Source organism: Aotus nancymaae, unplaced genomic scaffold, assembly GCF_030222135.1.
Source record: "Aotus nancymaae isolate 86718 unplaced genomic scaffold, 86718_ANA_hifiasm-v0.15.2.pri h1tg000014l, whole genome shotgun sequence".
Taxonomy (NCBI): Eukaryota; Metazoa; Chordata; class Mammalia; order Primates; family Aotidae; genus Aotus; species Aotus nancymaae.
Genome location: NW_026988425.1, coordinates 104,972,775 through 104,999,798, shown reverse-complemented (window position 1 = coordinate 104,999,798; position 27,024 = coordinate 104,972,775). Strand labels below are relative to the sequence as shown.

The 27,024-nt window shown below is 39.8% G+C and overlaps 1 protein-coding gene across 5 annotated transcripts in view; it reads right to left on the bottom strand.

Annotated features, from left to right (window-relative positions):
• The window catches only part of APC (APC regulator of WNT signaling pathway), a 147,348-nt gene extending 121,056 nt beyond the window's left edge, over positions 1-26,292 (bottom strand). For 2 of the 5 annotated variants that reach the window (XM_012470101.3, XM_012470106.2), the window contains exon 1: positions 25,991-26,292. In XM_012470101.3, coding sequence (XP_012325524.2) covers positions 25,991-26,155 — 165 coding nt within the window. In that variant the 5' untranslated portion in view covers positions 26,156-26,292. The remainder of the gene's footprint in view (positions 1-25,990) is intronic. The other 3 variants (XM_064376219.1, XM_012470105.3, XM_012470103.3) reach the window with 3 other exon arrangements.
• Between the last annotated feature and the right edge of the window lie 732 nt (positions 26,293-27,024).

Genomic DNA, 27,024 nt, shown 5'->3' with positions numbered 1-27,024 from the left:
CAATATGTATTATGAGCAAGCTTTATAAATTGAATTAATTTTTTAAAGTAAACGATGATGAATTGCTCTATTGGTCCAAATCACGGTTTGGCTCAAACATAAATTCCCATGAAGTAATCCAGCAACCCACCTAGAATCAATTCATCTCCTCTTCCCTCAATTGTTCCTACCTCTTATGGCACAAACACATTTTGTATCTGTGTGTATACACCTCGTATCCATTCCTGTCTATAAAAATCCCAAGGGAAGAACCCAGACCTGATTTTGCCTTGTATCTCATGGTGTATATCACAATGTTTTTCACACTGGTCTTCATTAAATATTATTTTAAGAAATGATTTTAAATTAACCCGCAAAGGACATTCAATGAAGATGCCCTCATGGGATAATAGTATAGCAATTGTTAAATACTTAATATTATGGTAAAATATAACCTTCCACAGAGGAAATGGAATATTTTAAGTTAAATATTCCTGTGTGTGTGGAATATTTAACTTAAATATTCCTGTGTGTGTGGAAAAAAATGTTGTGATGCAGCCATGGGACTAAGTTTCTCAGCTTAGTTGATTACACTGCAGAATCCCTTTAGTAGTTTGAGGAGCTTTTAAAAGACCAACAAAGAATCTGTGGGTAATGCCCAAGCTTTGGCATGTGCTGCCAGGGATGACGAACACCAAGCACTGCTTTAGATTCTGCTATTAAAGTTCCCAAGCACTACAGTAGGAAAATCATTTTGAAATAGCCTTTTAATTTGGAGTGCTATACAGCTTCAAGATTTGCTTATAGGAGAAAGAAACTTACTTCTTCCTGTCAAAAAGCTCTCCAGGTATCTTGTGTAAGTACTGGCAATTAACATGAGAAAAAATATGAAGGACTAATAAATACATAGAAAAATGCTCTGGTTGGGTGCAATGGCTCATGTCTGTAATCCCATCACTTAGGGAGGCCAAGGTGAGTACATCACTTGAGGCCAGAAATTTGATACCAGCCTCGCCAACGTGCAACCCTTTCTCTACTAAAAATAGAAAACTGTCAGGCAAGGTGGCACATGCCTGTAGTCCCAGCTACTTGGGATGCTGAGGCACAAGAATCGCTTGAGCCTAGGAGGCGGAGGCTGCAGTGAATTGAGACTGCACCACTGCACTGCAGCCTGAGTGTAAGAGCAAGACACTGTCTAAAAAACAAAACAAAACAAAAAAAACCCCAGAAGAATGTTTTACTACATTAAAGGATCAAAGAAAGAAATAAACACAAGAGTACTATAAAAATAGCCAATGATATTGTAGGGCCAGTGAGGACACATGGTTAAGTCTTTAGAACGCCCAAACTGTTTACACTGATTTGAATATGTACCCCAAAAGCCTGTATTGGAAATTTAATCCCCAGTGCAACAGTGTTGGGAGCTAGGCCTAATGGGAAGTATTCATGTTCCACTCACAGTGATGGATAATGTCTTTTATTCAAAAGCCTGAGGCTACAAATTTGGTCCCTGGCTTGCTTTGGCCCTCTCCTGTCCTTCTGCCCTCCACCCTGAGATGACACAATAAGAAGTCCCCCACCAGATGCTGGTGCCATGCTCTTGGACTTCTCAGTCCCTATAAGTATGAATCAATAAATTTCTGTTCATTATAAATTACCCAGTCTCAGACATTTTGTTATAGTAGCAGAAAATGGAGAAGGACAATTCTTATACTCAAGCAAGCCCAATTAAAATAAATTATCTTATGTACAGATACCTCTACAAAGATTTATAATTTAAAGACATTTGGCATTACTTACACTACTGAAATGTCAGAAGAAAACCTCAATGATTACTAACAACAGCTTGGTTAATTATGCTTTTGGCACATTTACAAGACAATTAAAATTACATTGTAGAAGATAATTATATGCTACATAATTATATAATCCATATATGTGAAAATGCAGAATATTATGTATTTAATATGATATAAACCAGCTTTTAAAAAATAAATTGCATAAGTACATGGAGAAAACCAGAGAAAGATAAAATACGATGTTTCCTCCCTAGGAATTACAAGAATTTTAGTTTTTCTAAATTTTATAAAATTCCTACAACCCTAATATATATAATTTCTATTTTTTTTTTTAAGTTAAATACTTCTAGGTTGGAACCAAACTGAAGTTACAACATTAGAGGAGAGAGAAATTAACATTTGTTTCTCACTTAACCTGAAGACAAAGGCAGACTCAGATTTTGTGGAGACCAGGAGCCTATAATAATGAAGGGGCAAGTGGGTGGGCGAGTCCTTAAGAAAAACACAAATTAATTCAAGATTGCTCGGGCTGCTCCTGCAAGGGCCTTAGAAAGGGCCATACAATTAGGATCACTAAACTTCATTAGTTTTATGATAAATATGCTTCTAAACCAGTGGCAAACATTATGTTAATAAGCATTTTCATATATTCAATCTAACCTAACCCTAATAAAACTTCTATAGAGATAAAGGTATCACATTCACACATATGGAAAAATTGAGGCTCAAAGAAATTTTTAAAAATATCCAAGTTCACCCAACAGTGAAGAGGCGGTCTGACTCCAAAGCCAATGCTGACTAGATCGCTTCAACTCTCCATGTCTCAGCAGTAATTTCCTTTACTAAGGTACCTCTCAGAGCAGCTTGTACTTTTTCAAGCCTCATTCCTCATAAGAAGTTATTTGTTCAACTGTTATCACTCTGATGCTTACTATAGAGTAGATGGCTCTGGAGTAGTAGGTGCTCAATAAATATTTATTGAATGAATTAAGTATAATCAGAATAAGTAAAAATGAGAAAACTCAAACAGGTTTGAAAATGTCCTTTTAGAATCTACAATAAATCAACCCATAAATTTTCATCTATGAGAAAATACAGATATCTCTGGAAAATATCTAGAACAAAATTTCTTTAAATGCAGGAGACATCTTTATGTTAATTTAGTTAAATAACTAAAGAGAAACAGCTTGGGGATATAGTATGGGTGCTGGCAAATAAGAGGTAATGCCAATGAGTAGGCATATCAGTAAAGGCAAAAGAAATCAGAAAAACTGTGATAACTCAACAACTCAGCTATCCTAAGTCAGTTCTGCTTCACTGCCCTTGTAAGACATTAAATAGATACTAGGTTAAATAAAACCTAAGCGTGCAAAATTAGGCAGCATTTAGGCCCTCAAGACTTGCACTCTGTTGTTACTCTAGTGAACATACTACCTTATATGGTAAAAGGAACTCGGCAGATAAAATTAAGTTTATTAGTTAGCTGACCTTAAAATAGGGAGATTATCCTGGGTGGACCCAATGTAATCAAAAAATCCCTTAAAAACTTAAAACTGTTCATTGGCTTCCCAGTGAAATTAGAATAAATTTTAAATTCCTTACTTTGGTTTACAGCTCTGCATAATCTAAATCCCACTCTGATCACTTCTCCTGTCCTTTTCTACCTCTCTCTTTCTTATGCCTTAGAACTACCTTTCCTTCAGCCTCAAAAATTCTATTTCCAAATCTTCAAGTGACAAGTCCTTCATATCATTCAGATCTTGGCATAAATGTCTCATCTTCGAAGATCATACCTTCCATGATCACTTTATCAATACACTGTTGCTATCTGCAAACTTTCTACCACATCATGGAGTTTCACATTCTAAGCATTTGAGATCTTAAAAGCTCTACCTATGTATTTATTTAACTTTCTGTCTCTCTCATCACTATTTTCCAAAGTGGAATATAAATCAATCCCATGAAGACAAGAACCAAGATTCTCCTGCACTGCTGTCTCCCTCGCATCTATAACAGTGCTTGGTGCTTTTTGTTCAATGTATGAATGTAGATAACATAATGAGTAAGATGATTTATAATCTAGAAGGGGACTAAGACATTTATAGCAGAAGTTTTAATACAAGGGAATGTATTGTTAAAGAATGGGAGATTAGATCATTTCCAGCTAGGTAAATCAAAAAAGATTTCAGAGAGAAAGTAGCAACAGAATTAGACTTCAAGGATGTTTAGGAATTTTTCAGAGCAGAGATGTCAATCTTGTGTGTTAGGTTAAAAAACTCAGAATTCACTATATAGGCAATGAAAATACGTAAGTGTTCAAATAAAGAGGGATATGTAATTAGAACGGATACACAAATATTACAGGACTAGTTTCTAGTTCCTACTCAAGAGGAGAAATAATCAGAAATCATATGCACACTAATACTAATTTGTAGCTAAATTTAATGGCCAAAAGCTTTTTCAACTGTAAATATGATTGCAGGAAAAAAAAAAAAACTCCTCTAAATTATACACTCTATAAAAAACTTTTATAAACTCTATGATGTTGATTTAAAAAACGCACACGTGCATACACACACACACACACACACACACACACACACACACAAAATCAGCTCTGGCAACCATTTTACCCAATTAACAAAAGATTTAGAAAAACTGTGCATAAGAACTTTTTAAATCTAAATTCTTAACATATCCTAATCTGTTAAAACTCTAATTTCAGGGCATGCAGTGTTTTCCAGGCATGTCCAATCTTTTGGCTTCCCTGGGCAACACTAGAAGAACTGTCTTGGGCCACACATAAAATACACGAACACTGGCTCATGCCTGTATTCCCAGCACTTTGGGAGGCTGAGGAGGGCAGATAACTTGAGGTCAGGAGTTCAAGAGCAGCCTGGCCAACATGGTGAAACTCTGACTCTACTAAAACACAAAAAAACAATAGGCAGGCATGGTGGTAGTCCCAGCTACTCAGGAGGCAGAGGCAGGAGAATTGCTTGAACCCAGGAAGTGGAGGCTACAGTGAGCTGAGATTGTACCACTGCACTCCAGCCTGAGCAACAGAGCGAGACTGTCTCAAAAACAAACAAACAAACAAAAAACTACACTATCAACAGCTGATGAGCTAAAAAAAAAAAAAAATCACATAAGAATCTCATAATGTTTTAGAAAAGTTTATAAATTTGTGTTGGGCCGCATTCAAAGCTGTCAGCTGGACATGCTCATTTTAAACTAGGGAAAATTCTGATTAATTTTTTTAAGTTAAATGTTTAAAACAAGATTTTATGCTTGCCTGTTTACTTTTTTAAAAGTATGTCTTGTTCAATTTTTTAAATAGTTTGATCTCTACTTAAAACCTAAAAGAGCTACAAGACTGCCCCCAAAAGTACAATTTTACAATACAAATTGTATTCATAAAGATATCATTTTAATGCTGAGGAGCTGAGAGACTTAAGGTCACGAAACAGTACCAAATGTTTATGCACGGTGGACTCAAGAAAGGGTAGTACATAGGATGATTTTTTTAAAAGTCTTTTTCCCAAGAAAATAAGATTAAAATGATCATTCATTTAATATTTAAAATGTCCTAAAATGCCCTGATTACCTGATAAATCAGTATGTAACACCCAAATCAGCCCTTGAAATACATCATAACTAATGAGAAAAATCTCAATACTGATGTTAAAAACAAAATTGGGTCTTTATGAAAGAATAAACACAGGGCACAGTAATGGCATTTAGAATTTTAAACCAAATCCTTGTGTCAACAAGACTTTTCTTCTTATACCAATATTCCCAAATTCCTACCTTGAATGATAAAATATAAACTTTTTAAATACCACATATATAATTGCAGATGGCATTGCCTAATGTTGTATCATTTTCTTCCTTTTTGAATGTCTTTCCTTCCTCTTGCTACATGATGAATTTTTAAAAAGTATGGACTACAAAATTATTCCACTCTGAATGTCCGAAGATAGTTTGCTATTTACGCTCAAGAGTCCCAATTTAATATTAAGTGAAATGAAAAAAAACAATCCACCTAGCATTACTGGACTATGTCAACCAAATTGGAAACCTCTAATCCTAACCCTTTAAGAGTAGGTTGCAAAAGATAATTGCATTTTTACCATTACTTTCTTTTTTTCTTTTCTTTTTTTTTTTTTTTTGAGACAGAGTCTCACTCTGTCGCCCAGGCTGCAGTGCAGTGGCTCGATCTCGGCTCATTGCAACCTCCATCTCCCAAGTTTAAGCAGTTATCTGCCTCAGCCTCCCGAGTAGCTGGGATTACAAGTGCCCGCCACCATACCTGACTAATTTTTGTATTTTCAGTAGAGATGGGGTTTCACCATCTTGACCAGGCTGGTCTTGAACTCCTGACCTTGTGATCCACCAGCCTCGGCCTCCCAAAGTGCTGGGATTACAGGCGTGAGCCACCAAGGCCGGCCTTTACCATTACTTTCAATGGCAAAGACGGCACTTACTTTTGCACCAACCTAGTAGTATCTATTATGTATATTATAGACTCATTTTAAGCATTAGGAGAATGAGTCACCTAATAAAGGCATTCATGATGCATATTTAATATTATGTTCTCACTGGGAAGAGAGAAAAGAAAATCAAGACAATCTAATAAACTGAATTCCCTTCTTTAAGATAAATTAATGTTTTAAAACTAAAACTTCATATTTACTTTATAAGTCTTTTTAAACTATCTCTGCCAAGTACTCCAAGGTCAGGTGAATTATCTGAAGTGTCATATACCTTTATACAAACAAAAAGTAAGATTTAAGAATTGGAATAAATTTCATTTCACATTCAAATACTCTCTCAATGTGATACAGACAGAAGACAGAGAAATACTCGGTAAAAGAGGGCAGTTCTCCAGCAAAAGCCCCACCTCCAAGTCTGGAAACCTGCCTCTCCCTAAATAGGAACAGGCATTCCTGTTTTTGCACCCAAAAGTTGCCATTTGGCCTGCCATGCCCCCTTATCCTGTACCCATATAAACCCCAAGCCCCCGGCTCCACAAGGAGACAAATGGAGGGGCAGAAGAATGGCAAAACGGTGCAGCAGAGAGAAGAGAAGGAATGTTTAAATGTCCCCAGTTTGGCTGGGGACAGCCAGAGAGGAAATTGGCTGCTGGACACCCAAACTCCAGGGAAAGATCATCTTCCCATTCCATCTCCTTCCAGCTCCCCATCCATCTGGCTGAAAGCCACCTCCACAACTCAATAAAACCCATGCATTCATCCTTCAAGTCCGTGTACAACCTGAATCTTCCTGAATGCCAGACAAGGGCCTGGGTAACAGGAGAACACTGAGTTGGTTAGCACTTAAGCCATCTGCAAGGCTAAAGGAGCTCACTGTAACACACACCCAGTTGGGCTTTGAGAGTTGCAGCCTCCCACCCCTGGACGCTGCAGTGAGGCTGGAGCCCAGGGACACTTGCCCTGGCTTTTGCACCTGCCCATCTGCGTGTTCCCCCTCCCGTAAGGTGTCTGAGTATACACAGTGGCCTGAACAGATAAGCCACACCCCTGTTGTACATACTGCAAGGGGGGTCAGGGAACTCTCCCATTTCAAACAGAGAAAGGCTATTAATAAGTATCCTGATCCTGAACCAATCTGTACCTCATATACTATGGTAAGGGCTTTTTCCTCATCTTTTTCTGAAGAGGTCTGTTATTTAATTGAAACACTTAGATTTTCTCAATAAAACACTTGGGAATTCCATAGACAAGAAATTTTTTAGATATGTGGTGCTTTGGGTTTTTTTGAGATAGGGTCTCACTCTGTCACCCAGGCTGGAATGCAATGGCATGATCACACCTCATTGTAGACTCAACCTCCTGGGCTCGGGTGATCCTCCCAACTCAGCTTCCTGAGTATCTGAGACTACAGGCCTGCACCACCAGCTAATGTTTGTTTGTTGTTGTCGATGTTGTGTTTTGGTATGTTTTTGTAGAGACACAGTTTCACCATGTTGCCCAGGCTGGTCTCAAACTCCTAGACTCAAAGGATCCACCTACCTTAGCCTCCCAAAGTGTTGGGATTACAGGCGTGAGCCACTGCGCCCAGCCGCTCCTTCTCCTTTTAAAACTGTTTTTTTCTAACACTATTCTGGTATTAAGAAGACGCTGCTTGAATACTCAAGAAACAACAGTGGCTTCCTCTGGGGAACAGAACAAAGTGGTACTCTTTCACTGTTTCAATCTTTAACAACTGCCTGGACTACCTTTAACAAAAAAATTGCTATAAATTACACTTATTGAAAATAATCTGGCCAGGTGCAGTGGCTCATGCTTGTAATCCCAGCACTTTAGGGGGCCAAGATGGGCAGATCACCTGAGGTCAGGAGTTTGAGCCCAGCCTGGACATCATGGTAAAGCCCCATCTCTACTAAAACTACAAAAATGAGCTGGGCGTGGTGGCATATGTCTGTTGGGAGGCTGAGACGTGAAATTTGCCTGAATCTGGGAGGCAGAGGTTGAAGTGAGCCGAGACCATGCCACTGCACCTCAGCCTGGGGTGACAGAGTGAGATTCCATCTCAAAATACAATATAATACAATACAATACAATACAATACAATACAATATAATAATAATTGGTAATTCAGTGTCAGCTGCTAGAAAGACTCTTTAAGATTAGTATTTTCTACCTTTCAAAGCACCCAAACGGCTATAAAGTAAAAATGTAAGCTCATTAGCACCATCTGTCAGGTCCTTTACGACCTTGGCCCTTCATACTACTACATCCTTAGCTACTGCCACTCACCTACTCCAGCTACACTCCAACTATTTGGACTTCTGTGCACTCACCACCAACTCACTATGCCATCTCATCTACCGGAAGGTTCTTACCTCTGCTTTTTCAACTAGTAATGTGGACCCATTTTACAGGACCCAATGTAGATGACCTCTCCCAAAAGCCTTCCCTAAGTCCTCTTGCCAGAGTTAGATCTGCCCCTACCCCGACCCCAATGTTTCCACAGATCCCTGTGCTTACCAGCTATCTCCTTTACCACACACTTGGGATTACCTATATATTGGTCTTTCTCATTAAAAGCTGTTTGAGGACAAGACTCTTATATGTCATAATTGTATTCTCAAATGTATTCTAGTATTGTGTCTGGTCCAAAGTAGGTACCCAAATAGTGCAGAACAGGAATGAACTACCTCTCATACCCCAAGGCCTGATTCTGTGAAGCTGTCTCTATCTATCCTAAGCAGCCAGGTGCTTTTCTCTCCAGGCTCCCATAGTACCAACTCAACTACAACATCTATTTCTCTCCATTAGACTATGAGCTTCTGAATAACAAGCTCTTTCTTCTTCTTCGTAACTACACAAGCACTGTCCTAGGTATGTAGCAGAAATTAAATATTTGTTGAGTGGATGAAGGGTATGTATCCTGTTTAAAATAGATGTGAAAAAACAACAAGCATAGGATAGCCTGTTCATTTCTTATTTATTTTTTCATCTTTACTAATAATAAGAGACCATAAAGCTCAAAAAGTCTTTTGTGCTTGCTTTAGGATTAGGGAAAGGAAGTCATTAAAAGATCAGACTATTCCCCAGATAGCTCCTTATCCCCTAACTTCCTGAAACTGCTTTTTTTCATCTGAAGTCTATTCTCATTTCTAATCATTAAACCCTGGACCCCCACAAAATTAGAGCCCTCCCAGTAGCTTAGAAGCAGGGAATTCCCACTTTAATTGCTTGGCAAACAGTAGGGGAGGGGCAGTAATGGTAAAGTAAGGAGGAAAACTCTTACTCCAGAGCAACAAAAAGAGATGAAATGTTCCTGACATCCCAGTTTCAAACTTTGCATTCATTTTCCTCTAGAAATAGCATTATTCAGTGTTACACATGGTAGTAATGGCAGTTAATATTGCATATGAATTAAATGGTTTTCTGTGGGCAGGCTTGGGACATCATCATTCCAGTCAACACATTATTCCTATGGGACCATGACAGATGTTTAAATTTTTGAACTACTATTCTCTTCATGTTTTCCCTCCCACAAAATAAAACCTGAGTATCACCACAACAGGTTTAGCACGGTGTGAAATATATTATATATACAATATTTTCATCCACAGTTTCTGGATCTTTTTTTTTAAGACAGCGTCTGACTCTGTCACGCAGGCTAGAGTGCAGTGGCATAATCCTGGCTCACTGCAACCTCCATCTCACAGGCTCAAGCAATCCTTCCATCTCAGCCTTCTGGGTAGCTGGGACCACAAGGAGTACACCACCATGCCTAGCTAATTTTTGTATTTTTTAAGGAGGCAGGGTCTCGCCACGTTGCCCAGGCTGGTCTCAAACTCCTGAGAGTCCACCTCAGCCTCCCAAAAGGCTGGGATTACAGGCATGAGCCACTACGCCTGGCCAATTACTGGCTCTTAACTCCCATAGTGCTTGTTACAGTCTTTTTTTTAAATAATGTCGGGGCACCTCAAGCCTCAGGAACAGAATCTCTCTCTCTAACCTTCTCCTGTCCTCCTTTCACCTGCCCAAGGCAGGACTCTAATCTGGTTTTGGGTCAAAAAACCCTTATTCCAGAGAGGGTCCTGTCTCCGTATCACAGAAGAAGAAATGCTACACAGAGAAGCCAAGAAAAGTCAGAATAAACAGGACTTGCTGGGCTTAGGTCGTGCACTTTTTGTCCAATCACATTTCTACATGGTTGTCATTCATACCTATGCAATGACGCCTCCATAAAAAGCCAAGAAGACAGGGTTCAGACAGCTTCCATATAGCTGAACACATAAAGGTTCCCGGAGATTGGTACACCAAGGGAGGGCATGGAAGCTCCGTGCCCCTGCCCCTATACCTCACTCTGCATATCTCTTCATTTGCATCCTTTGTAATATTCTTCATAATAAACCAGTAAACATAACCAAGTGTTTTCCTGAGTTCTGTAAGATGCTCTACCAAATTAATCAATCCCAAAGAGGAGGTAGTGGGAACCTCAACTTGAAGCCAGTCAGTCCAAAGTTCCAGAGGCCAGGACTTTTACTAAGGAGAGAGTGGTCTTGGGGACTGAGCTCTTAACCTGTGGAATCTGACGGTATTTCTGGATAGACAGTGTGGGAAGTGAATTGGAGGGTACCCAACTGGTATCCACCGTTGGTGTGTGGGGAAAAAGCCCCACGTCTTTAGTCACAGGTGTATCTTTTTTAAAATTCATTTAATTGATAAATTACCCAAGATGAGACACAGATGTCTTCTACTATGTTAATGACCATTGTGGTGGTGTGAGAGCAGAGGAAAAACAAGGGTTTAGAGTTTTTCTGAAACACATGGTGTTTAAAATATTTACCATAATAGTATGAAATTTTATGTAACTCACAAAATCAAACAAAATTTATGTAACTCGCAAAATATAGTAGTATTATATTACTTTAGTACTACTATACTAAAATACAATAGACGAATGTACCAATAAACTAACCAACTAACTCCCCTCTAACCTCAAACTCTTTAATAAATGTCGACTTCACCTGTTTATCTTCATTGCAATCAGATGACACCACTTTCTGTGCAGCTTTCTCAATAGTGGGGGGTCTTTTTTTCTCTCACATCCTATGTATTTTAGGCCAGGAGATACGGATAGGATACTGAAAGGTCTAGAGCAAATTTGTCCTGTGGGTCACACGGCCTAGGACAGCTTTGAATAGAGCCCAACACAAATTCATAAACTTTCTTAAAACATTATGAGATTTTTTTTTTGGCAATGTTTTTTAAAGCTCATCAGCTATTGTTAGTGTTAAGTGTATTTTATGTGTGGCCCAAGACAATTCTTTTGCCAAAGTGGTCCAGGGAAGTCAAAATATTGGACAACCCTGGTCTAGAGGGAGGCAAAAGATATGCTCCTTGCATCCAATTACCACTTCCAAACCATTTCTTCTCCTTCCTTAAATACCCAAGGTCTTCTGACATGATACCCAACTGTGTACCCTCTATTGCCTCCAGCACTCTTGTTCACTCTTATCCCCACCATCACTCTGTGACTTCAAAGTCTATGTGGATTGCCCACCTAACACTCTGGCTTCTTAGCTCCTTAACTTCTTCACCTCCAAATGCCCACTTCCATGATCCACTCAGGACCTTGTCATCATCAATAACTGCACTGTCTCCAAATTCTTAACCAAAAATCTCAAAAATCAAATTTCCAGTCTTTATTTCATTTTTATTTTTTGAGATGGAGTCTCACTGTCACCAAGGCTGGAGAGTGGCATGATCTCTGCTCACTACAATCTCCATATCTCCTGGGTTCAAGCGATTCTTGTGCCTCAGCCTCTTGAGTAGCTGGGATTACAGGCACACACGACCATGCCTGGCTAATTTTTATATTTTCAGTAGTGACAGAGTTTCACCATGTTGGTCAGGCTGGTCTCAAACTCCTGACTTCAAGTGATCCACCCACTTCGGCCTCCCAAAGTACTGGAATTACAGGCATAAGCCACTGGACTCAGCCCCAAATTTCCAGTCTTTAAGATGTATCTCCTGCCTCTCTAGTTCATTGCACTATCTCCAAATTCAACACTCTCTTACCTTACTGCATTCTTCAATCCAATAAAAAATACTCTCATCATTTTTCACTATCCATTACTTTCATCTTTACTATCCTCTTTAGACCCAACAATAGCCACTCTCTTTCAAACTCTCAAACCCCTTACTCTTCTCTCCCCTCCTTCTATTACCCGGCAAAATCCCAATTCTAGCTGAACTGATCCATTCCACTTTTATGTGCCTGAACCAAAGCAGGTTATTATAGAGGAAAGGGGGGAAATCAGGTAACAAGGCTAGCTGGTTTCACTTTAAATTCACAACTACAAACATCAAAGGATATCCCAACACTGCCTAGCAGGGCTACTATGTTTCCTGGAAAGTTTGTCTTCCTGCACCCCGAGTTAAGTTCTTCATGTCTTATTTTGTCTCCTGAAATCTGTAACAGAACTATTTTTTACCTATGCCACTCTTTGCTGAAGACCTACTTCACCGAGAATATAAAAGCTAATGGAGAGAAATTCTCTCATATTTTTAGGCAAGTCAAGTCACCCATCTTCCTTGTGCCTCTGTTTTTGCATATTTAAAACGTGAGATGGTAGGATAGGAGGGCACGTGAGAGACTTAATGATATTTAGGGTCTCTTCCAGTTCTAAAATTCTCTGTCCACCTCATTTTATCCTTATTTTTTAAAGGCAAGTAAGAAGTCTAAACAAAAAGTTATTTAAATCTAACATAGCAGGGAAGAGAAGGAACTATAACAGGAATCTTCAACTTAGTATTTTCTTCTGGCAAAAAGAAAAAAGAATCAAGTAAACAGTAAATAAACAAGAATTCTAGGTTTTCATACAAGAGATATGGTTTTGCTCTTTATAGACACATCAATTTAATCACAAAGAAATGGATGGCATTTCATATTAATGGCTGTGACTAACATCAAATTAAGTATCTATAAAGGAAAAATATATTGGTATTTTGTACTAAATTTTTAACACTCCTCCATCACAGAAGAATGCCAATTTATGTAGACTACTATAACTTAGTTTGCCTAGTAGAATTTCTAACCTATCTGTTTGGCTTCCATATTTAATCTCAGAATTCAAATGCAAATTGTACCTACATTTTAAATAGATGTAGGTAAGATTTTTTAAATCATATTTTGTCCCTGAGATGTAAAAAAAGTTTAAATTAAATAAAAAATAAAAATCATGACACCTACATGGCATATAGAGAGTTGTCAGAATTATTATTGAAAACTGGCCAGACACAGTGGCTCCCACCTGTAATCCCAGAACTTTGGAAGGCTAATGTGGGTGGATCACCTGAGATTCAGGAATTCGATCTGCCTGGCAAACATAGTGAAACCTCATCTCTGCTAAAAATATAAAAATTAGCCAGATGTGGTGGCATGCACCTGTAGTCCCAGCTATACTTAGGAGGCTGAGGCAGGAGAATCGCTTGAACCCAAGAGGCAGAGGTTGCAGTGAGTGGAGATCAAGCCAAGCCTGGGCAACAAAGTGAAATGCTGTCTCAAAAAAAAAAAAAATTATTATTGAAAATGAGGCTGCCTGCAATGGCTCACACCTGTAATCCAAGCACTTTGGAAAGCCAAGGTGCGTGAATCATTTGAGATCAGGAGTTTGAGATCAGCCTGGCCAACATAGTGGAACCCCACCTCTACTAAAAATAAAAAACACATTAGCGGGGCGTGGTGGTGCACACCCATAATCCCAGCTACTTGGGAGGCTGAGGCAGGGGAATTGCTTGAACCTAGGAGGCAGAGATTGCAGTGAGCCAGGACAGTGCCACTGCACTCCAGCCTGGGCAACAGAGTGAGACTCGGTTTCAAAGAAAGAAAGACAGGGAGGGAGGAAGGGAGGGAGGAAGGAAGGAAGAAAGGAAGGGAGGGAGGAAGGAAAGAAAATGAACCCCACTTCCAAAAAAAATACTAAAAGAAAAATCTGTCTGCAGTCCCTCCTCAGCTCAGTACATTCTCCCACCTCCATACAGCCGCACTTCAAAAATGTTCATTACGTTCTGTTTGCTTACATAATTCCTACCCTAAGGCACTACTCACATACAAGTATTTTTTGCTTCTCCAGTCAAACAAAATATCCTTTGCCTCCTTCCCTTAGGGCTTTGCAAAGTACTAGGAATTAACCTAACTAATTTTTAAATAATTAAAAGGCAATCATAGCTTAAAGTCTGCCTCTTCCAGGTATCTCATCTGCACCATCAAAACAGCCCTAATACAAAGGAATGACTAATGTAGAAATGTCAAGTCTTCCTTGAACAAGTTAGTCAAGGAAATTTGGACATCCACTCGTAGCAACAGCAGACCAGGTTATTCAGACCAAGTATCCTCACGAAGACAATTTAAAAAGCTACATAAGATATTAAAATCATTTTAAAGGCACCAAATAACCACCAAAATAATGAGGAAAGAATAACAAGCTCAAATCCACTAGAAGTCAGGAACCCAGAAAAGCGACCTCAGCTTTTGCCTTTTGTGAGTTTGCCAACAAAGAAGAAGCATTTAAGAGCTTTGTTGTTTGTTGCCTGCGTTGCAGGAACAGGGAACCAAAGCCAGAGTCTGAGACCCACTAAGAGTGAAGGCTGTAGTGAAAACAGCCTTGGCTTGGGCTGAGACTCTAAAGGGCTGCACCCTACAAGCAAAGAAGAAACCAGAAGGAAACCGTGGACTGAATGAAGTCAGTTTCAAGTCATATGGGTGGCCCAAGAAAGTTCAAGATTTGAAATTTGATCAAGATGTTTTCACACCCCCAGGCCCTTGGTGATAGCAAATGAAAAGCTTTAGAAAAAGATTAACGTCATCTTATATTATATATATCAATTTATTTCTACAACAGACAACTGAATCAGCTTCATAACGAGTTCCCAGCATCAGATTTATCAGACACTAACTGAAAAATAACTATGCTTGTTACATTCAAGGGGATAAAGGCCACACTTAAATACTTTTGTTTAAAACTGAAAACCATAAAAAGTGATACAGCTTTAAAAAGAACCAAATAAAAATTCTATGCTAAAAAATAAAATAACCTAAATTAGGTATTTACTAGATGAGTTAATAACAGATGAGGCACAGGTGAAAAAAATGTGAACTTTGAAGACAGTTCTGAAACAACATCCTGAAAAATGCCTTGGGGTCAAAAGGAAGCAAAAAAAACAACCAATCAAAGAAACAAAACCCCCAAAACAAACAAAAAACAGAAAAAAAAAGCAAGAGACAGGATAAGAAGGTCTAACATATTAAACTAGAGCCCCAAAGACAATATTTAAAAAAAATAATGGCTAAGAAATTTCCAGGACTGATAGGACACCAATCCATATATTCACACAGCCCAAAGAATCCAATGCCTAATCACGGCATAGTAAAACAGAAAGCCAAAGCCAAAGATAAAAATCTTAAAAGTAGCCAAACAAAATCACATTATCTTAAAAGGTGATACAGAAAGAGTAGAGGTCTCAACAATGAAATGTGCTGAAGTAAAGTGACCACCAACATAAAACGTGCTAAAATAGAGTAACTGCTAACCTAGAATTCTGTACCTAGCAAAAATATCCTTTAAGAATGAGGTAAAGGGCCGGGCGCGGTGGCTCACGCCTGTAATCCCAGCACTTTGGGAGGCCGAGGCGGGTGGATCACGAGGTCAAGAGATCGAGACCATCCTGGTCAACATGGTGAAACCCCGTCTCTACTAAAAATACAAAAAAAATTAGCTGGGCATGGTGGCGCACGCCTGTAATCCCAGCTACTCAGGAGGCTGAGGCAGGAGAATTGCCTGAACCCAGGAGGCGGAGGTTGCGGTGAGCCGAGATCGCGCCATTGCACTCCAGCCTGGGTAACAAGAGCGAAACTCCGTCTCAAAAAGAAAAAAAAAAAAAAAAGAATGAGGTAAAATAAAGACATTTTCAAGCAGACTAAAGGAAATTCTGAAGGGTGTGTTTCAGATCCTTCAAGATCAAAGAAAGCAATCGTAAGTGCAAGATCACAGGGAAAGTAAAAACATGGTAAAGACACATGTTAACGTAAATAAAATATTGGCAGTATAAAACAATAACAATAATGAGGAAGAAAGAGAAAAAATAAGAATGAATTAAAATGTATAACGAAACTATATGAGTGGGGGCTGGACACAGTTGCTTACACCTGTAATCCCAGAACTTTCAGAGGCCAAGGCAGGCAGATCACTTGAGGCTGGGACTTCAAGACCTGCCTGGCCAAACTGGTGAAATCCTGTATCTACTCAAAATACACACACACAAAAATCAGCCAGACATGGTGGCACATGCCTACAATCCTAGCTATTTGGGAGGCTGAAGCATGAGAATTGCTTGAACTCAGGAGGCGGAGGCTACAGTGAACCAAGATCGCACTACTGCACTCCAGCCTGGGCAACAGAGCAAGACCCTGTCTCAAAACCACCACCACAACAAAAACAAACAAACAAACAAACAAACAATCAAACAAAAATTATATGAGTAGGGCTGCAAGTAAGTAGAATTAAAGTGCATCAACTGGGAAGAGGATGACGGTATTGATTAACATTAGACTTTATAAGATAGATAACAATTTCTAGAAAGACTAGTAAAAGATCAAACAATAATAAAGAGAAAGCTAGTGTTGTTATATTAATCCCAAACTAGACTTTAACGTAAAAGTACTACCAGAATAAAAGAGGAAAACTTGAAAATGTAAGTCACTGAGAAGACATAGCTATTACACATTTCTATGCATCTAATACCATAGCCTTAAATATATAAGATTAGAGAACTACATGGGAAATACTCAAATCCACAATCATAACGGAGTATCTTAACATACCCTTTTAGTAACTGATGAGCAAACAAAAGATCATCTATGATACTTAAGATTTGAAATGCAGGATTAACAAATACTACCTAATGAAAAAAATACAGAGAACTGAACTCAATAACAGGAGAGGGGAAAAAAAGACAATATACTGGGCCATATACAGATCTCAAATTTTAAGTCTGAAATAACAGGCCTTTAAAACAGAGTATGTTCTTAGATAACACTGTAATTTTAAAAACTAAAAACAAATAAAATAACTAGAAAATCTCCATATCTTTAGAAATAAAAATATAATACTTTGAAATAGTACAAAAGTCAAAGTATAAATCATAATAAAAACCTGAAAACATTTTAAGTGAATTATAAAAATATTATGTGTCAAAAAAAACTACATATCAAAACTAGTAATAGAGCTAGCTAAAATGGTGCTTAGAGGAAAATGTTAAACTTTATGAATATATTTAAAAAGAAGAAATGCTGAAAATTAAAGAACTTCACAAAAGAACCCCCCAAAAGGTAGAAGGGAAGGAAATAAGGAGCAGAAATTAACGCAATAGAAAATAAACATACAACAGACTAGCAAAATTCAAAATATGGTTATTTGGAAAGACTACTAATCTCTGGTGAAACTAATAAAGGAAAAGGAAAAGATACAAATAATCTACGTCAGATATGAAAAGGGAATCTTTTCCTGCACCCATTAAAAGGACCACAGAATATTTGTTACAGACAATTTCATGCTAGTAAATTTAAAATTTTAGACAAAAAAATTCTTAGGGAAAAAATTACAAAAATATTGACAAGATAGAAAACTTGAATAGACTTAATACATTGAATTAATAATTAAAAATCTTTCCTCCTAACACAAAGAAATGACAAAAGCTCAAGGTGACGGGTACTCTAAATACCCTGACTTGATCATTACATATTTTATGCACTTATCAAAACATCACATGTACCCTATAAATATGTACAAATATTAAATACCAATTTTAAAAAAACCTTTCCACAAAGAAAACTCCCAGCCCATACGGTTTCTCTGACATGTTATAACAATTATTTAGGGAAGAATTCATTCCAATTATACACAAACCTTTCCAGAACCAAAAATGATGGGTACCTCATTTTATTCTATTTCACATCTTAACAAGAACGGTACAGGCCACCTCACTCACAAACCCTCAGGTCTCTTAGCACAAAGGGCTTCTCAAAAAGCCCTTCCCTTACCAAATTAAATTAGTATCCCCTGTCCCCTGAACCTATTTTATTCTATTTCAAGGCCTTTATACTATCTCATGTTATTTGTGTGTGAATGTGTACATATATATTTATTATGTCCCCCACTAAAATTTAAGCTCAGACAACAGAGACTCTGTTTTGTTCCCAATGTTGCCACACTATCTGCCCACAGCAGGCCCTCAAAAATATTTGTTGAATTAAGAATTGTTTTTGGTTTTGTTGAGAAAATGACAAAAACACAAGTAGAATTCAGTAATGCTTTCAAATGAATTCATACTCTATTATAATAATCGCAAGAGCATCACATAATCTTTAGTGTTGGAGTACAATGTACATAATTCAGGATTCAAAAACAACTGATGAAGGAATGAGGCGTTCTTAAATTTTCAAACCTCTTCCAACCGCAAGGGGAACCACAACTCTATTTCAATAGTTGTTATATATACCTGTTTCTTCCTTTCTGTATTAGGCACAAAATCATTCACTAATTCTTTCCATAAACAGTTATTGTACACTACTATGCCAGACAGTATTCCAGACGTTTAGACATTAAGAATATAATAATTAAGACAAGGCAGAGTAATGCATGGGACAGAAAAATAATATGGAGTGTGATATATAATAGAGGCACATAGATTGTAAAGTTGAAGCATGATAGAGGAGGTAATAAATTTTTTAGGGGGTAGATGTTTAGGGAAGGTTTCAAAAGTAGTGACACTAAATAAATACTTGTAAAGTCAAACACAAAATATTTTTCATTTTGCTATATGTGAAACGAGGATACAAAGTCTCAAAGTACTACAGTAATTTGCTACCATAAGATAAGCTAGCCCAAGAATTAAACCAAATCATGGGGAATGACGGAGCAGAATGAATCAGAGAAATTAAGTCCTTGATGTTTCCATGTGAGCCACTGGATGAAGTTTAACTATAAGATCTTAGCTGAAGTTTAACTACAAGATCTGCTCAGTCCCTTTTTTCTTTAAGCCAGTTTTCTGTTTGGTCACTTGCAATATAAGAATACAGATGAGTCTCTGAATTCTTTCAAAAGGCAAAGCATTTGCTCATTTCAGTGTATTCACATGCAGGGGCACTACTGGTATTTTTGAAGGGACAATTCTGTTTTGTGGGACCATTCCAAACATCACAGGACACTTAGTGTATTTGGCCTTACCTCACAGTCACTGTGACAACCAAAAATGTCCCCATATAGTACTTCCAAACATCTCCCATCCCCAAGGGGAACCACAACTCTATTTCAATAGTTGTTATATACATCTGTTTCTCACAGTAGCTCTAACAGATACGCTTAAATGTACTTAACGCAGTCTCAAACTGGAATACACCACTGAAATATTCTAATTTTACATAATAATTCATTTTTAACCAGTCACCTATGAATATCTAAATGTTCAGCTAAAATCCTATGCATAGGCTGGGGGCGGTGGCTCACGCCTGTAATCCCAGTACTTTGGGAGGCTGAGGCAGGCAGAGCACTTAAGATCAGGAGTTCGAGACCAGCCTGGCCAACATGGCGAAACCCTGTCTCTACTAAAAATACAAAAATTAGCTGGGTGTGGTGGCAGGTGCCTGTAATTCCAGCTACTCAAGAGGTTGAGGCAGGAGAATCGCTGAACCCAGGAGGTGGAGGTTACACTGAGCTGAGATCGAGACTGTCTCAAAAAAAAGAAAAAAAAAACCCACCAAAATCCTATGTATGGCTTATATTAACTCTTGGTTTAAACAGTGTTTTTAATTTACCACTATTATCTGAAAATTCTTATTTAATTTTCTCCATACAATACTATCACTGACACTATCTGTTACCTTCTAATCAGCCATTTGCCTACCCTCTTCCAAGACTGAAATGCCACATATTCATTTTCCCAGCCTCCTTGCAACTAAGGCGAGGACACGTCAGGATGGACATCTGAAAGAGGGCTTCTGTGAGAGGTTTAGCTGCCTAATTAAGACATGAGAGGATAAACTTCCACCTGTCTTTGGTAGCTATGTGAGAATGTGATGCCTGGAGCAGAAAGAGCCATCTGCAACCAAGATGGCAAAGTCTGAGCCCAAAGTTAAGCACACTAAGGATAGCTAAGCATAAAAATGGAAAGCACCTGGATCCTTGATGAAATCATTGCATAGCTAAATTGACTAACCATGGAATACTCCATTTCTGGACTTTTTATGTGAGATACTTTTTTTTTTTGAGACAGAGTCTCACTCTGTAGCCTAGGGTAGAGTGCAGTGGCACAATACTGGCTCACCGCAACCTCCACCTCCCAGGTTTAAGTGATTCTCCTGCCTCAGCCTCCTGAGTAGCTGGGATTACAGGCACCTGCCACCATGCCCAGCTAATTTCTGTATTTTTAGTAGAGACAGGTTTTCACTATGTTAGCCAGGGTGGTCTTGAACTCCTGCCCTCAAGTGATCTGCCCGCCCCAGCCTCTCAAAGTGCTGGGATTACAGGCATGAGCCATCACACCCAGCCCGAGATACTGTTTAAATCAATGTTAACTGAGTATTATACAACTTGGGGGCGTAACTAATACAAGATGTATTCAAGATCTGACAAGTGATTGACAGTGGTAGAAGAACCAAGATTTCTGAAAGATTTCAAGACTGGGTGGTTGAGAAAGAGGTAGTTAGAAAAGAGAAATTAGGGGGAAGAGGAATACAAACACACACATGCTGTTGGGCACAGTGGCTCATGCCTGTAATCCCAGCACTTTGAGAATCTCAGGTGGATCACTTGGGCCCAGGAGTTTGACACCAGCCTGAGCAAAACAGCAAGACCCATCTCTTTTAAAAAAAAAAAAAAAAAAAAAATGCTGGGTGTGGTGGTGCACACCTGCAGTCCTAGCTACTCAGGAAGCTAAGGGCTGGGACAGGAGGACTGCTTGAGCCTGAGAGGTCTAGGCTACAGTGAGCTGTGATTATGCCACTGCATGCTAGTCTGGGTGACAAAGCAAAACTCTGTCTGTATCAAAAACAACAAAACACATATGAGCACATATAAACACACCAGGTGAGAGTTGGTGAATAGAGATCAAACTGACTCAGTTTAGTATGAGTTAAACTTAATGGCAGTATATATTAGACATACATAGGAGGAAGTGGAAGTGGGGAATTACAGAACCGAGAAACAGCCACACAGAAATAATGGTTTATATCATAAAGGAGAAACAGCCACACAGAAATGATGGTTTATATCATTAAGGATATGACCACCAAGAGAACATAGTGAAAAGCATATGGAACCTTGATGACACTGGTTACTTCCCCAGGATTCATTCCTTCTTCCCTGTATTGTTTGCAGTCCTTATTTTCAGATAAGATTCACTCCACTGTCTAGGAGGCCACTTAGGATAATTCCAACCCTCTGGACAAAGATACTACTACAGGTTTGGCAGCTTGATCTATGTTTGTTTGTTTAATCAAACTAGAGCTCAGGATTCTTGGGAAAAGGCTAGGAGAAGAGGCCTTCTCTCTCCCTTCGGAAATAAATGCAGGGGCTATAACATGAACATCACTGGTGGCAATTATTTTTATTAGAAGGGAAGCCTAAAGCCCAAACAAGATGACAATGTTGAGAGAACAGCCCTGATGACATGACAAAGCACTCTTTTTTTTTTTTAAGACAGTCTCACTCTGTCACCAGGCTGGAGTACAGTGGTACGACCTCAGCTCACTGCAACCTCTGCGTCCTGGCTTCAAGTGATTCTCCTGCCTCAGCCTCCATAGTAGCTGGGACTACAGGCACATGCCACCATGCCCAGCTAATTTTTGTATTTTTAGTAGAGATGTGGTTTCACCATGTTGGTCTCAATCTCCTGACCTCAAGATCCACCTGCCTCGGCCTCCCAAAGTGTTGGGATTACAGGCGCTCTGAGTCACCATGCCCAGCCAACAAAGCACTCTTCAAGCCAGTTCTGTCTATGTACCTGCCAATTACATGAACCAAAACATCTCCTTGGGTTTTTTTCGTTGTTGTTGTTATTTGAGATGGGGTCTAACTCTGTCACCCAGACTGAAGTGCAGTGGCCCAATCATAGCTTACTGCAGCCTTGAACTCCGGTCCTCAAGCAATCTTTCCACATTGGTCTCCCAAAACTGCTGTGATTACAGGTGTGAGACATCATGGCCCAGCTTACCTGTCATTTTTAAATTCCATTTGCAGCCTAACTGATATAAGGAAAATATGAAGAAACTCCCTGAGAAATAGAGAATCAGGAAGTATGATGCAGAAAAGCCAAGAAATTAGATCATTTTATGACTACAGAAGAGAATATATTTAACAACTGGTCTAGGGCAGCAGTCCTAGACTGAATTCAATGTCACCACTGATCTACTGATCTGCTAGGAGTTGGAGCTCAGGCAGTAATGCTTGCGTCCCTGCTGCTCACCTCCTGCTGTGCTGCCCAGTTCCTAACACCAAACAAGCCATGGACCAATACTGTCTGCAGCCTAGGGGTTGGGGACCCCTGGGTCTAAGGAAACCAAGAATGACAGAGGAAACGCCATTGGATTTGATGATTAGGAGGTCACAGATAACTTTTAAAACAGCAGTTTCAGTGGTGAAATGGTAAAGGCAGTCTGAGTACAAAGGATAGAAGTGTTTAGTAAGAACTCTACAATGTACCAGATACTTGGATGGATATTTAACATGGGTTAATTTCTTCAATTACCACCCTGTGAGCTAAGTATAACATATTTTGTAGATACAAAATGAAATCTGAATAGTAACATACCCACAGCCACACAGCTACTAAAGTGGTTTTCGAAGACTTCAAAACCAAGATCAAAAGTTCTATCTTGCTCAAAAGTCAATGTTCTTCCTATTATAACAGCTTCCTGGGATGAAAGAATGAGTCTTTAAAGAAAAGAATAGAAATACAATGGCATAGTGGACTCAAACTTTAGAAGATTCTCCTAGAGTTGAACAGCACACACGCTTATATGGCAGGTTAGCAGAAAATACAAGCATCTATGTAGGCTAGAGAGGCAGAGGCTGAAGAAGGTGGAGAAGAAGTGAAAACAGTTTCTAGGGAAAGAAAGATGGGAAAAGATAATCATGGACACATCTGGAGGGAGGGGTTGCTTTTGAAAAGAAGGAAGGTCATTTCTTCCTCTGAGATGTAAGTAAATAAAGAGGTGACATTGGGATGAAAAAAGTGAAGTAGAAGTATACCTCAGATGGTTGAGATTTTTCTCAGTAAAGGAAGAGATCAAGTTATTTGCTATAAAAACCTTTAGGAAACACAGAACACTAGAGAGCCAGCAGAGAGCACCAACTGGCATAAAAACTGACCAATATCCTTACATAGTTGTCTCTGATGTCCCTCAGAATTTCAGGGGTCAAACTGATAAAGCTAATGAGACTTAGGACTGGAAACTGGAAAGGTAAGTCTATAGAAAGTGAAACATTCTAGGCCATCAATATGAGCTTAGTAAAAGCTGATGATCATGGGATCCTGGTTACACAGGGAGGGAAATGAAATCAGTACTAGGGTAATGGGTTGGAGGAACAGAGAGACAAAGAATGTAGATAAAGAGAAAGCAAGAGAGAAAGGAAAAAAACACCAAATTCCATAAGAGCGGAACAGTGAGAGGGTTTTTTGTTTGTTTGTTTTGAGACAGGGTCTCACTGTCGCCCAGACTGGAATGCAATGGCACAATCTTGGCTCCCTACAACCTCTGCATCCGGAGCTCAACTATCCTCCTGCCTCAGCCTCCCAAGTAGCTGAGATCACAGGCATGTAACCACCATGCCTGGCTTATTTTTGTTTTTGTACAGACGAGGTTTCACCATGTTGCCTAGGCTGGTCTCGAACTCCTGGACTCAAGCAGTCCACCCACCTTGGTCTCTTCCAAAGTGCTGGAATTACAGGCATGAGACACCACACCCTGCCAAAGTGAGAGGTTTTAAAGAGAGTTTGTGGTCAGATGTTTTTTGACACAGAGCTTCAAATCATTTTGCCAGAAGCAGTGAGCCATTAGGGCTCAGCAGCCCCTACTTAGCTACTGTCCCTTCAAACTGTATTCAGAGAATTCAGAGACAACCAACTCTAAAAACACACAGACTTTGATTCTAGAAAAGTGAAGGCTAGCAAGGAATGAACTAGTCCATACAAGAAATCAAACATAAAAATATTCCTCCTTCTTTTAAGCTGAACAATTCTAACACTAAAATTTAAAAATGCATTAAAAGGTCAAAAGTCCACAGCAAAGAGTCAAAAAGACTATGTGTTATGAGACAGAATGAAAAGTAAACAAATCTGTTAGGCTATTTATAACCCACAGGTTAAGGACTTTTAGCATACAATTCTGAAACAGCAGGCATAGTTTGTGCTTACATTGCTCAATTTAATGTTAATAAAAAAGGTCTACCCATTTACAATCCCAAAGGGCAAACTATCATTTATATTTTTAATTTCACTTCTACAATTTTGGGGCTCTTGATACATTACCCAACCCTTCCATCCAGGGAAAGATGGAAAAATTGGCCATGGCAACTTCCTCCACTACCGCTTTGATCCCACATTTTACACTTAAAACTCTGGCAAAGTACCACGTTATTCAGCACAGTTTTTTATACCAGTAATTCTCACTACCCTTGCTCCATTAATAAAGGAGGGAAAACTGGGCCTGGCACAAGCCTAAATTACATAGAAAATATCAAGTACTCTTAAGGAGTGTTAAGCAGTAGCAACAATCGAGAATACAAACAATTTAAGAAGTTTTAAACTTAAAAAGCTTTTCTCCATTTTAGTCCTTTCTAAATAGAAACAAAGGGCTTGTACAACATGGAATTCTAAAACGTCAGTGGCCAAGTGGGCAAGTTAAGCTAACACTGAATAAAAGAATAAATCATCTATCCTTGCTAGTACCATTATGTGATATCTTACACGTACTGTATAAGGTCTTTTTTAAAACGAACATAACACTTCCCAATTCTTTCACTAGATCTAGAAAGCTCACGCCTCCACCTCAAAGGTTCAGAGACCAAAGATTTCCTACGGCCGAAAAAAATCAATGATTTCGATGAACAATCATTTGCCAACACAGGCACCATTCCTCTACTCGGTGGGTCAAAGAGTCAAACTCTGACCTAAACCATCCCAGGCTCCTGGGGTCTTGATTCTCTCATCAAAGTGGACAAAATTCACCGGCCTCTAGATAACAGCCCTTTCTTTGTAACTCCACATGCCGGGCTATCGGCTAATTTTCCCAGGCAGAGAGTTTACAACTTTTAGAGGGAGCAAGAGGATAGAAACGAGGAAGATGGGGAAACGACTAAAATGGGAGGGGCGGAAGACCCACCCACCTAACGCGAATGGAGCACCGCTTTCAAGGGCGAAGCTCCAGCAGCCAGGAAAGGTGGAGGATGGCGGGCGTCGCGACCCCCCACTCACTGTGTGAGAATGGAGGACCTGCAAAGCCAGGGGGCCAACTGGAGGCCTGAACGGGGAATGCGGGGAGGGGAAAGGGTGAGACGTGAAGACAAGAAAGCCAGAGTCGGGCCGAGCACCGTAAGGTCCCGAGCAGCGGCGGGGCAAAGCCGAGGAAGCTTTGCCGGGGGAGACGTCAATGCTTGCAGCCTCACTCACCTGCCAGACGCTCGCCCAGTGGCCAGAAGTACGAGCGCCGCCTGCGCTCTTCCCCTCCTGCCAGACACAGCTCCCGCCGCCGCCGGTGCTCCAGGACCCGAGAGTTGAGGGTGGTACAGAAGCGGGCAAAGCGGCGACCGGACCCGAGCCCAGGGAGGCGTACATAGGGGGCGCCGGGGGCCCAAGAAGGCAACTGCTTGCCTCACCTTCCTTACCAACAGCCAACAACGCTTCCCGGGAACAGCATCGCACCAACTTCGGTCCGCTGCTCACGGGCCTTAGCCCGCAGGTCCCCACCAGCAGCGGCCGGGCTTCCGGCGGCCACACCCCGCCCCTTTGCTACTTGCCCTCCGCCATCTTGTGGGAGGCGGGAAGAATACAGTGCGCACGCGTGAGTGGTGGTGCCGGCGTCCCACCCCCCGAGGACTAGAGCCTCTTATGCGCAGGCGCGTTGGCTGCTGCGCTCCGCTTGAGGGCCTCTGCCCGGCGGACCTGTCCCGTGAGCCATTGCTGCCTGGGCAGCAGAGTCTCAGTCGTCGTCCCTACTCGCCGTCTCTGGATTGTGCTGCAGCCTAAGTTAATAGATCATTCTGCACACATTCGTCCGTTACTCTGCAAACATCTATCGCGTGCTCGCTGTGTGCTACTCCCCTTACTAGACGCTGATTATAGAAAAATGAATAAAACTCCGTCCTAGTCCCACAGGGACTCATAAGATAGCGGAGAAACGGAGATGAACAAGTTATTTTGTAGCTACGACCTCTACTACCCCACCACCTCTCACTATCACCCTGTAGTTTTCATTCAAAACACATTCTTCCTGTTTGTTTCATTGTTTGGTAAGTTCTTTATCTTGCATTACCTCTTTAGTTTCATTTCATTCAACGTTAATTAAGCAAACAATATCATTTGGGTTTCCGATATATACTAGATATTGTTTCAGGCTCTAGATTTACAGCAATAAGAAAAACAAACTCATGGAACTTACATTCTAGTGTGAAAGAATAGGCAATACAAGACAGTAAACAAAAGAA